The 13,955-nt window shown below is 36.8% G+C and overlaps 1 protein-coding gene across 4 annotated transcripts in view; it reads right to left on the bottom strand.

Moving 5' to 3' along the window:
- The window catches only part of LOC150102781 (dual specificity tyrosine-phosphorylation-regulated kinase 1B-like), a 323,866-nt gene that overhangs the window by 142,246 nt on the left and 167,665 nt on the right, over positions 1–13,955 (bottom strand). For all 4 annotated transcript variants that reach the window (XR_016548908.1, XM_090398758.1, XM_090398759.1 and 1 more), the window contains one exon: positions 973–1,175. Coding sequence is in view for 3 of the 4 variants with exons in the window: in XM_090398758.1 (XP_090254884.1) it covers positions 973–1,175 (203 nt within the window). In the remaining variant the exon portion in view is untranslated. The remainder of the gene's footprint in view (positions 1–972; positions 1,176–13,955) is intronic.

Below are 13,955 nucleotides of genomic sequence, written 5' to 3'. Positions count from 1 at the left end.
TGAAGGCCATGCCTTTTGTTTTGTCTGTTGATATTTCCATACCATATATTTTTATCAGATCATTTAGATTAAGAATCTCAACCTTGATATGAAGTGAATGCTGACATGGGGCAGTAAAGGTGGCATCATTAATGAGAAGTGTACAATGTAAAGGATGATAAATTTGCAGAGCTACGTGAAAACCCCTTGAACGAGTTGTAACAACAAATCTGACATATCCTCATTGTGGAACAACCACTGTAAAGATATTATTTTGAAAATAACAAACGGAAGTATTATCTGTTTGCCATTTCAAAAGTTTTAGAATAACAGCTTTGACAAATCATAAATGAAAATAGATACGTTTTCACTGAAATATCCTGGTGGGGAGCTACTACAATTCAGGCATTACTTCTAGAATGCTTTCATATTTTTTTCTGAGAGCAACTTGCATCACCGTTGTAGGACAAAATATACTGTAAATTTATTGATAACTATTTTGACTATATACCTGGATGCCTGGTTAAGGAGGCTTTTGCATTCTGTGGACACCTGAATCCAGTGAAATATTATCAAATTTATTACTACTGAAATGTTAGGCGAATGATAACTAATATCTACATCATGCTAAAGTTTTAAGGAAAAGCATGATAGGCAATTATTTACAATTAGGTTTACCTTCTTCAGTGAAACTTATGACATGAAGTGATTGTAATAATGATTATCTTTCAGACAATAACAAAAACTGGATACCAGATCTGCAAATCTTAACTTCCTAACCACTATAAGAAGATGACTTTTCAGAAAGGATGATAAATGCACCAAAGAAGAATGAAAATAGAATAAATAATGTCAGTACTAATTCTGACAATTGTTGAAGACAAAAATTTGTGCATTTCTCAACATTCAAGGTTCATATCAATGTTATTCTAATTACTGATTAAGTATGTTGATTATATCATGACAAACTTAAACCATATGGAATCAGCTTACCTCATTAATATGTTTGTATGTTTTAATGAGATCTATACTGAGTTTCCTTAATGGGGCAATGCTAGGGTCACGTGATTTGTATGACACTGGTGAATGAAGCACCATAAATTCATTTTGTGATCCCTGTGGTCCAGTTGCCATGGCAACCAGCTGATCCTGTGTGACCAAATGTCCATACATGGAGCTATTTTGCTTAGCAGACTCTGAAATTATACATCATAAATACTTTGTTATAGACTTAAATAATCACCTGCACAAAAAAAAAAAAAAATTAATTAAATAAATACAAGTTAAATCTTGCTTTTATATATAAGAGAAGCTACAAAAACAATGTGATACACATATATACAGGTATCCCTTGCTTAACGTGGGATTTGATTTAAGCAGTGAAATTAATTGCAACAATACCTTAATATACACGGCAAGAGTTTTAATTAAAGTGCCTTTAAATTTACCACACAAAAACATGCAAGCCTTGAGGAGTCTTTCCTGGCTGAGAGAAATGAAGTCGTGAACATGATGATGCCAAAAGGGCTTTGAAAGCCAAGTTATTTCTTGTGGGAGGAAAATGGCATATTTTCCTCCCACAAGAAATAACTTGGCTTTCAAAGCCCTTTTGCTTTTAGATAACGCACCTGGTCCTCCAAATTCCCTTAATGATCTGTGTGAGAATGTGAAGTTTTTTTTCCCACCAAATACATCATTGCTACAACCCATGGAGATGAGCGACATTGCAACTTTCAAAGCCTATTTTCTTAAAAAGACATTCTCAAAGGAAGTAGAAACAACAACAGGAGAAAATGCAATTACACTCCAACAATTTTTGCTGCATGAGAGTGGAAAAACCTTTTGCCAGAATGCACTAATGATTTAGGTGGTTTTCAAAATCCTGTGAACAACATCGTTGAAGAAATCGTTGCAATTGGTGAAGACCTTGGTTTTGATGGTGTTTATGCAGAAGATGTTAATGAGTCATTGGATTCAAATTCAAAAGACTTGAGATAACAATCTTCTTGAAATTGAACAACAACATGCATATGAAGAGACAACAAAAAATGGAATGTGAATATGAGGTTCCAAAGGAGATAACAATCAAAGAACTGGATGGAATATTTCGCAGTTTAGAATTGCTTAAGCAGCAAGTAATGGATTTGGATCCAGATGGTAATCAAAGAATGCTTGTTTGCCAAGGTCTAGAGAGTCATTTTGCTTGTTATCATAGAATTTATGCTGATAAGAAAAAAACTAAAACTGTTCAAACAACTCTTGATAACTTTCTTTGATAAAAAAATTGCAGTAGCTAATGTAGGTAGAAGCATTTATTAAACATTTACTTTGCATTCATTTTTTATCTTTCCTAAAAGAGTACCATATAAAATGAATTATTAATACAGTAATCAATCATGGATGAATTGTAATTTTTACCATTGATTATCATATTTGATTAACATGATTTTGATATAGGCAGTAACATTGAGGGATTAATTGATTGAATTAATCAAGGGATACCTGTATATATAAATGTTTAGTTTTAGTTTACAATCATATAACTTCTTAAAAAAGCCCTCAAACTTCATAAAAGAGTATGTTATAAAGTATTAAAGGCACTTCATTTTTTAAAAAAAGAAAACTACCCGAGTTTTAATGAATTTTTGTATATCTGAATGGTAAATGAACTTTTGACTAACATTTTTATAAATAAATAAATAATGGATAATTCATGACCATTAAGTCATACAGTTTCAAAACTGAAGAGCATGTGTCAGCCCTGTTTGTTATTCCTAGGTGGAACCTCAGTTGGCAACCTGAATTACTGCCCACTTCAATTATCCAAACTACAAACAAGGTTCTACAATCTTGGGAAAAGAAGGAACCTTGTTCCTTCTTTTCCCAAGATTGGGATTGTGTGCATTCATTAGGACTGGCATCCCATTACAAAGAACAGCAACTCATTGCATTTTCCCCCCAAAAGTGTGATTTGCTCCGACTCAAAATTTCTATATATCAACTAACTGAAACATAAGCAGACATTTAAAGTAAAAAAATCAATACAACTTAAACCTTTGTTTGAACTTTGCATGGCATAAAAATTTTCATATATCAAAGTATCAAGGTTAATCAACATGAATTCAAAATTAAACAAGGCACAAGTAACAAAGCTTCAACAGTATCCCATATCAATAAAGTAGAATAGCATAGTCCAAACTGCTCTTGTCAAAATAACATTTTTATATATGTTATAGAAAAAAGAAAATCATTCATAAAGGAGAAACTGTTCTTCATAATTCTTCTACTTCTGTATGTCATCAATCTATTCAGACTATAGTGATGCAGCTCTGGTTTCTTTATAAAACTACTTTATAAGAAAACAGCTTTTACATAGGACTTGAGTCTTTTTTCCCACAGAATGCTATATTTCAAAGAGATTGCATGCTTACAAACCAGAATGATCTGGATTCTGGTTTGAGACATAATTTTCGCTAAAGCATAATTTTCTTTAGTCCAAATAACCCAAGGCCATTTTCCTTGGTGACTGCAATGTTCATAACTCAAACTGATTTCCCTTTTTCCAACTGCATGGATCAAATGGTAGGAATACTGTGGCATTTGCTGTTAGCAATGACCTAACAAACTATCTATCCACCAGAATACTAGATAATTTCATCATCAGGAGTCGTTGTTGAGGTCTTGGAGAAAGTAGTCAAGGGTAAAATACAGGAATGGATTGATGCAAATGAGATACTGTATGGGGGACAGTATGGTTATGTGAAGGGTAGATCATGCCTCAGTAACTTGCTCAGGTTTTATAACACAGTGACGGCTGAACTGGATAAGGGTGATGGGTTTACAGTGATACTGCTGAACCTGGCTAAGGCCTTTGACAGGATACCACATGGAAGTCTAATCTGTAAACTGCAACATATGGGAATGGATATAGGGTTGGTAAGTTGGATAGGAGGGTGGTTGGAGAGATACCAGAGAGTAGTTTACTCAGGAGTAGAGTCCAAAAGACAGCCTGTGACTAGTGGTGTGCCGCAGGGTTCTGTTCTTGGACCACTGCTGTTTAATTTGTTCATTAACGATATAGGGAAAGACCTGAGAGGAATGGTTTATTTCTTCGCTGATGATGCTAAGTTGGGTAGGGCAATAGTGAATGCAGAAGATGTCAAAATTTTGCTGGATGATTTGGATAGATTGGAGATATGGGCTAAGAAGAATGGATGTCAATTCAATGTTCCAAAATGTAAGGTTATCCATTTTGGGGTGAAAAGATTAGCAGCAGTATCACATTGGTGGAACTGTACTCCAGCAGATTGACGAGGCCAGGGACTTGGAAGTGTTGGTGGATAGGGAGTTGAAGTTTAGGGGGCACATTGCAAAAGTGGCTAAATCAGCTAATCAAATCACTCGGATGCTGAAGAATACTTTGACGAGCAGAGATAAGCAAGTTATTGTTCCTCTGTATCGAGCCTTGATAAGACCCCATCTTGATTACTGTGCCCAGATCTGGTCACCTTGGTTTCTTCTTGATGGGGAGAAGATTGAGAGGATCCAGAGGTGAGTGACCAAGATGACAGCAGGTCTATGGAATGAACCTTATGAAAACAGGTTGAAGATTTGTGGGTTGCAGAAATTGGTTGATAGGTGGAAAAGGGGAGATATGATTGAGACATTCAACTTGCTGAAGGGTTTCTATAGGATTAATTCAGAGGATATTTTTGAGAACAGGACTGGTGGTGGGAGGACTAGGGGACATCCATGGAAGCTGGGCAAGAGTGTGGTTAGTAAGGGTGTTAGAGCTGGGTTTTTTACTTTTAGAGTGGTGAATGAGTGGAATAAACTGCCAGAGTCTGTTGTGGGTGCTATGACAGTGAATGAGTTCAAGGCAAAGTATGATAGATACTGTGTGAATGTCGAATAGTTGTGATGGACATGATGTTTAGGGCCTTCCTCGATGAGTCTAAGGACTCCTGCCCGTAATAATAATAATAATAACATTCTTGACCTTCCCTTCATTATCCCTGCTTCCTAACACAATGTAGATAAGTTTTAATCTTGGTAAATCACACCATAACCTCAGCCAGGCTTCCTTTACCATGGACCACCTTTCACCCAGCAATTCTCGGTCTACTATGTGGAATTACAATGGTGCCAATGATAACTCTAACTTCTGTTCCTTTTTTCCATAAGTATTATTACAATTTCCATTCTTCTCATCCAAACGCCTGCTCTGACTGAAAAATAGAAAGAATTCTAATAGTTATAAGAGGAATGAAAGCCTTATTCAGCATTCTACCCAAAATCCTCAACCACTATCCAAACTTTGGTTTTGCAATGAACGTACAAAGCAGTCCAAGAAAAAATTCAGCACACCAAAAGTGGCAGAAGTCCAAAACTCCAGTTTCATACTCAGCTTACACTGCAGCTCTCAAGATATGCAAAAAAACATTCGAATCTGATTTTGAAAAAGCCAATACAGAAAATCCCATTCGAATATCAGTCAAGCATTATAGTCCCTTGCAGAATCATTGGGTACTAATTCTGCCCATCCTTGCTCCCAGCCTCTTACTCATCATGATGGTACAATTGCAGTATTACCCAAAGAAAAGGCAGATCTTTTCTTTGGATATCATACTTCTCCTCAGGATCTTACACTCATGTTGATGACAAATTGTCATCCTGATTACCAGGAATAGCACATACCTGCCTCTTCTAGTCTTCTGTCGAAAAAGAAACTAGGAGAATGTTAAACAGCTTGAACACCAACAAGTCCTCTGGTCCTTATGTTATCTTCATAGTGTTATTTGTTTTCTGGAATAAGCACATTATATTTTGCAGAAGGTGAGAAAAGGTTTACCATCAAACTATCATCCAATAACTACTTTCACTTCAGCTCTTTCAAAAATCATAGAGAGGATCAATAGCAAACTTCACCACTTGAAGGTGAAAATGCTAAGTGAAGATCATTGCTAATCTCAGAGCTATCACCATATTTGGACAAACAGCATGGAAATGTTTGTAAAAACTCATGCAGTCACTCTTGACATTTGATCAGGTCTGACACAGATCAAGGATCTGTCTCAGTGAAAATATTTGATCTATGCAACTTCTTCCCTTTCTGAATCCATCTTGCTTATCGTCATCAGTCTTTTATCCTATTGCATATAATAACACAGAGGACTTGACCTGGCCAATAAGGTGATTCCCATATAATTCTCAAACAATGAAAACAATCTCCTTTCTCAAAAATGGGCACTGCTATACTTCTAGTGAAAGTCAGGGAACCTTACCATGTCCATGGAAAATGTTTAAGGATCTCAGTCAGCCAAATCACTCTCCCCCTCCTTTTAGCAAATGGAACTCGTCTATTCACTAATGATAACTGGATCACAAAACTAAAGATTGTTTAAAAGATTATCAAAATGCTCCACCCACCTTATCATGATGACATCTTGACCTTCAACTATGTTCTTATTTTTAATGAGCTCACTCTATTCTTCTTCCTTCATATCCTATTAATAACGTCATATAGTTTTTAATTATTCTCTCTAGCTGCATTTTCTGCTTTGTTGTTAAACCAGGAGTTTTTATCTATTTATAATAGTATTTCTTACTTGTTTATTAACTTCCCTGAACCTTAGTCTACTCTCATTATTTGGATGCTGTTCCAGCCTCTTCCTACACTCTTTTACAAATATTCTGTTTTGTTTTGTTTTTCAAATCCTAAAACCAAACACATAGTTTCATGAAAAGCCTTCTTGAAGCTATGCCATCATACTGTGCATGCGCACCCACCCACACTTTCTACATCATAATGTTGTAGGCTAGCTCTTTCATAATACATGATCAACTCACCTAAATCTAGCAGTATCAAAATGCCCGATGCTTCAATGTTAAAGGAGACAGTGCTGGCCTTGGGATATATTTTCACAGCTTCAATTGCAATATGCTCTTAACAATGTTCAGATTCCATCTTTGCACCTCTGTATGTTATGTCTTAAGGTGATGCACAGTACTTGCCCATGTACTATTAATTAGAACATAATCAATAATGTTCTTAATGATTCTATCATGTGAGACCAAACTGTACTTATAAATATCCTTATGCTTGAAATAGGTGTTGGTTATTCTCAATCCATTTAGCTTACATAACTGGATAAATCTCTCAACTATATTCACTGCAATCACCAATCCCAAACAGTTCAAGTTATTGGAATCAGCAGCAACCTTAATATTTAAATCTCCTGAAGTAACTGTATCTTTCTTAAACTGCCTAGCATATCTTTGTAGTTGGTTAAAGAAGCACTCTTTCTCTCTATCTTCTGAGTTCTCAGAAGGAGCATAGCAACTATCCATATTCAGAGCTTAAATTAGCAGTTAGCCTTGCATTTAATACAGTTATATCCAAGAAGAGCATTACTTGTATTTCTATTAAGTAACAGTCCTACTACATCTTGCAAATGTTTGTCATCCTCGCATCCTGGGTATATGAATCAAATGCTATCCTTCTGAATGTCACATTTTCCTACCTTACTTCTTGCATAACCAAGAATTAACTAGACTGTGAAATTCTTTTGTGAGGACATCAAGCAAAAAATCTTGGCTCAGTGTACTTATGTTCCAGGTCCTTGTGGAAAAAAAAGTTTTACTAGGTCCGTGAAAGACTTTTTTTTTTTTTTTGCTTGTTTCAGACCCAAATAAAATAGCTCCCTAATCACAAGCATGGAGACAACTGCTTATCTTCCAACTCCATGTAGCTTAAACCACATAAATCAATTATCAATGCCAAATTAGTTGAAGTCTGGTTATGCTTCCAGAAGATGACCTCAACTATGAATTAGCTGTGCTGATATTACATATCCCATGTATCAGTCTAGCTGAGTTGGGCAGCATGAGCAAACAAACAGAGGTACACAGATACGGTTTCTTGGTCACAAAGGCCTATCAGTGCAGCAGTGTTTATTCTACATCAAATATTAGGGTACCATTAATCTTGATAATTCTCAGATATCTAAACTTGATCAGATTTCTGTTCACCTGACTTTCACCAACACACACCTAGCACAAACACATTTCAACCAAACCTAGGTGAATCTTCTGCTCATGACACTACTCACCCCTACAACTACTAACCTGTTAAATCCACCGAACCTTGGATACCACTGCGCACACATTTGATGTTAATCAGATGAAGGCAACCCAACTTACTGACAGTGCCTCTTACACAGATTCACTTCAATATCTCTCTCTCACACTCATGTTATTTTTTTTTTTTTTTAATCTCTTCTATAGATACTTCCATGGAATGTTTAGCTGAAATGGCCAGCAGTTTCATCAGAATGGAAAAGTAAACAACGATTAAATTAAAAAATATATATCAGATGAACTGTTAGAATAACAATCAGAACATAAGAACAAGTGATGCCTGGCAGGCATCACCTATTTTCTAGAACTATCACTCGTAGAAAACATGAAAATCAAGTATGCTGAGAGACCTAATTAACAAGGAAATCACTTAAAACGATTCCCTTGTTTCTGTTGAAGGAGTTATGATTAATGACAGCAGTATATTTCTTATCTCAAGCTGAAAGAAAATGAAGTTGTCTTCTAAATAGAACAAGGCAAGAATTCAACCTGAGTTCTAATATCAACACAGTATTCTGTGCTTCCAGTTTAACTTTTTGAAAGATAATTGCTCATCATTATCAGGTTAGAAACCCCAGAAGACTGATGCCGTGACTTTGCTAGCTGATAGAACTGCTTTCGCCTTTTGTGGAGGCAGAGATTCAGGATGTTTCCATTGTTTTGATTCTTCTTGTCTCTAATTTGTAGTGGTAGATCCAAGTCTCATCAGTAGTCACAAATCTCCTCAGAAAATCAGATGAATTCTTCATGAAACACTCCAAAGCTCTTTCGAAATTTGACATCAAACATGTTTTTGTTCAAATGTAAAAAAACATGAGACCCACCTTGCAGACACCTCTGACATACCCAGTTTAGGGGTTAGGATACAGCTGAGATGACTATAGCCTCACCAATCTCTCACACTTTAATTTGTCATCTTTCAACACCATAGCACAGATTTTTTTTTTAAATTGTTTTTCATATGTTGCTGTGGACAGTCGACCACAGCAAGGGTCATCTATATCTACCAGTTTAAATGGAGCTGTTTACTTTCTTTACTGCAGATTCCCCTAAGTATGTTCCCATCTGCTTTAATTTAAGTTAGTTATACCATTCTTTAAAAAATATTTGATGAAAGCAAAATGCTCGATATTTTCTTTTTTTTTATAAAGCACATAAGACATTTAGTTCAATGGGCTACACAACATAACTACTTGACAGATGATTATGATTTTCTCACATGTTCATACTAAAGAAAAATTAGAATGCCAAAAGTGTTTTAGTGATTTTCTTGTCAGGCCACAAACTTTTTGAACAGCCTTTGTATCATTTTTATTCATTTTGCTTTGCAAAAGAGATTTCTCACATTTCTAGATTTACTTACTTAATCCTCCTCTTTTACCTTTATAGTGCCGAGGATTAATTCTTGCAAGTGCAACCGTACTCGAGGATAAGGCGATTAGCCCTATGCCTCCCAGTGTGTCCTATGCCTGTAAATATGTGTGTTCACAGGGCCAGTTTGCCTGTTCTGGGGGACTTTCTCACCCTTGCAACTCCCTTTTCTTTCTCTTCTGTGTGATACCAAGCACGGTGCATTTTTCCAACCACTAAATCTCACGTTTTGTTCTGTGGGAACTCATAAACGTGCTATCTTTTCCATTACCATCTGGTCATTCTCTGAATTTTCCACCATCTCTTACTTAGAGTTACTAATTCCACTTGTATCAAGTATCTCAAAAATTGCATTTTAAAGCATTGTGTCTATCAACTTACTGCTATCATTCTTCTTACTCACCTCCCACTTCTGGCACTCACTCAAGAAACACTTCTAACAAATGCACTCTCCATTTCAATTTTCCTTCCATAAATCGCTTCTTGTACAAATTGTATATATTTTGTATATGCTGCAGCAAACAAAATATGCATGTTGAAATCACCCTCCAATGCACAATACAGCATACAATTAATTCTCGGAGACAGGCTTATACGTTGGTTATGCATTACTAAATCACACTTTAATAAATATTTCCGATATTTCGGCAACATCACGTTGCCATCTTCAAAAGGAACTTACAAAAAACGCATGTGTGCATAGGCACTACAACACAGTAACTGAGAATGAAGTTATTGTTCTCCTAAAAGTCCTGAAAGGAGTAATGTAAGGATGCCCATTATCCCCATGCAACATATATCTAGAAGAAGTTGTACAGAAAGCAATAGACAATGAGCCTGGAATCAATGTCAACGGTTTAAACATAAATAATATCAAATATGCAGATGATCTCGTCCTTCTTGCAAGAACCCCAAATGAACTACAAAAGTTGATCAACAAGCTAAATGAAACCTGTAAAACATATGACATGACAATAAATATACAAAAGACAAAAGTGATGAAAATAGGGAGGAACAGAACTAACATCTCGGCAACCCTAAGAACAATTAGAACAAGTAGACAACTTCATATACCTTGGATCAAAACTAACAGAAGCAATAGATGAACTCAAAACAATCAAACACAGAATAGCGATAGGATGGACCACCATGGGAAAATTACAGAAAATTTGGAAAACAAACAAGATATCCAAACAAGCCAAAATCAAATTATATGAAGCAATAATTATACCAACAGTCATCTATGGAGGAGAAGCGTGGACAGTTAAAAAAAGAGAGGAGAAAAAACTGCAGGCATTTGAAATGAAATGCTTAAGAAAAATAAATAGAACAAATTGGATAGAAAAGAAAACAAACATCACAGTCAGACAAGAACTATTGTATAAAAAGACAATAATAGAAAAAATTAGAAAACAACAACTGAGATGGTTTGGACACACTGTACACATGGATGCAGACAGACTTCCTAACGTCCTAATCAATACTTTTCCAACTGAAAAAAGAAGACCAAGAATTACCTGGCTGAAATTAATAAAGAACATCTCGGGATGCAGAACATATAAGGAACTTTTTCGAACAGCAAGGAATAAAGAAGACTGGAAGATCCTGCTCCACCCGTCTTAGACGGAAGAGAAGAAGGGAGAGAGAGAGAGAGAAAAGTACTGATGGTGTCCCCTAGCGGGCTAAGTAGGTGTTCTTGGCTGTTGGGCTGAAGGTCTGTTGATGTAAGTTTCCCAAATTTGAGGCAGTCTCATACAACCAAATTTCTTGAGGTTTGGAGAGTTTCTTAGGGCTGATTCCATTAATAGTCTTTCGAATTTGTATTTGCTACAGCGTATTACTGTGGTTTTCTTCCACCATATTCTGTGGCGTGTATCCAGAGCATGGTCTGCAAGACCAGAGTGGCTGTACTTGTGAAAACGGATGTAGTCCTTGTGTTCCGAAATTCTGATATCCACTGTCCTGCCTGTTTGGCCAAAGTAAGACAGTTTACAGTTGCAATGGACCTGGTATACACCAGGTAGGTCTAGGGGATGTGGTTGGTCTTTAGTGGAGCAGATAAGGGATGCCATGTCGACAGATCAAAAAATTCGAAAAATTAAAAAAGAACTCTACCATCAATCCAAAACTTCCTACCAACACTGTAATCAACCTTTCTTCAGTCACACTGAAGCACTCAATGCGCTATCACGTGGCCACAACTTCGCTATTGCTCCCATAAAAATACCTATTCAGGATATTATGATCCAAATCGAACATGGAATCCGCCACCTTCTGAATCAAATTGCCAACAATGTAAGACTGGATGTAGCTTGTGTCCTCTCGAAAGCAAGACCACCAAAAACCAACATATCCAATAAGGAATATAAAGCTCTGCAGGAAATGAGGAATAATAAAGAAATAGTTATCACCAAAGCGGATAAGGGAAATGCAACTGTAGTACTTAACCAAAAGGACTACACAGGTAAGCTTAAGCTCTTCTATTAGATCGGGCTACTTACCTCCCTATCGAATACAATCCCACCAACTCACAAATCAGAAAACTTCACAGGCTCCTTAAAAAAGTCACTTCTTGGCCTGTAGAAGTTACCAACAGATTAAAGCTGTTTAACTATACCCCCCCCCCCGTATTTATGGACTCCCAAAAAAATAAAATAAAGAAAATGTGCCATTATGTCCCATAGTGGATGGCATTGATTCCCCCCACATACAAATTAGTTTAACATTTGGCCAAAGTGCTTACACTCTATACTGGCAACACACCATCACACATAAAAAAAACTCAGCCCACTTCGAAGTCAGCATAGAAAACCTTACACTCCAACATACTGACATAATGGTCAGCTTTGACGTCTCCTCCTTATTCACAAATGTCCCACTCAAGGAAACTTTAGAGCTAATCCAAGCTAAATTTTCTCCCGATATCTCAGCCTATTTCATTTGGCAGGGAAAATTCTACAAACAAATAGATGGGACAGCCATGGGTTCACCACTCTCCCCACCCTTGGCCAATTTCTTTATGGAGACCTTTGAAGAAAAAGCCTTAGCCTCTGCCCCACAAAAACCAACCATATGGCTTCGCTACGTTGATGATGTGTTCGCTATTTGGCCACATGGCCCAGATTCACTCCTCTCCTTCCTAACACACTTAAACAACCAACACCCCAGAATCAAGTTTACCCCTGGAAAAAGAGGAAAACAACAGCCTCCCTTTCCTAGACACACTAGTCACCCGCCAACCTGATGGAACCTTGGTTTTCTCAGTTTATAGAAAACCCACCCATACAGGCAGGTACATTCACCAACAATCCCACCACCCCCCTCCACAACAATATGGAATGGTGAAAACACTATACAACAGGGCTAAACTAATCTGTTCTAACGACAAGGCCCTAAACACTGAACTAAATCGTATCCTCAACACTTTCTCAGCCAATAGCTACCCCCCCCCCAAAAAAAAAAAAAAAAACATTGAAACCAACAAACCACAACTCCCCTCCACAACAAGGATTACTCTAAATCCATCACCATTCCCTACATCCAAGGCACCTCCGAAAAAATTACCAAAATATTAAAAAAACAGGACTTGACCTCCTGTTACAGACCATACAGAAAATTGGCATCCCTTATCTGCTCCACTAAAGACCAACCACTTCCTCTAACCTACCTGATGTATACCAGGTCCCTTGTAGCTGTAAACTGTCTTATTTTGGCCATACAGGCAGGACAGCGAATATCAGAATTTCGGAACACAAGGACTACATCCGTTTTCACAAGTACAGCCACTCTAGTCTTGCAGACCAAGCTCTGTATATACGCCACAGAATACGGTGGAAGAAAGCTGCAGTAATACACCTTAGCAAATACAAATTCGAAAGACTATTCATGGAATCAGCCTCAGCCCTAAGAAGAAACTCTCCAAACCTCAACAAATTTGGTTGTATGAGACTGCCCCAAATTTGGGAGACTTCCATCAGCAGACCCTCAGCACAACAGCCCAAAACACCTACTTAACCCACTAGAGGTTATCATCAGGACTTTTAGGAGAACAACAGCTTCATCACTTCATTCTCAGTTACTGTGTTGTAGTGCCTACGTGCGCGTGCCTTTTTTGTAAGATGACATCGTGATGTTGCCGAAATATCGGAAATATTTATTAAAGTGTAATTTAATTTATATTCTTATCTACATTGTCAATTCCATATGTGATTTAGTAAAGCATACAACTAAACAAAAATAAATGTTTTGAAAACTGCGAAATTAAGCACGCAATCCTTCCAATTAATCAGACAAACGCAAATATAACAATGCAAAAAGAATAAGTTAATTATTGATAAATACTTTCAAAAAGAACTTATCTCTATGGCACCAAATATCACCCTCTAGTGACAAATATACAAAGTCATGAATGCTAACAGTCAAGTTCCTTTCTATAGCTTCATTTTTAATATGATTCTGCTACTGAT

Source organism: Typopeltis vanoorti, chromosome 10 (assembly GCF_054136105.1).
Source record: "Typopeltis vanoorti isolate ZY-2024b chromosome 10, IOZ_Tvanoo_1.0, whole genome shotgun sequence".
NCBI lineage: Eukaryota > Metazoa > Arthropoda > Arachnida > Uropygi > Thelyphonidae > Typopeltis > Typopeltis vanoorti.
Note: the sequence above shows the minus strand (reverse complement) of the source record. Positions and strands in the feature narration are given on the sequence as shown.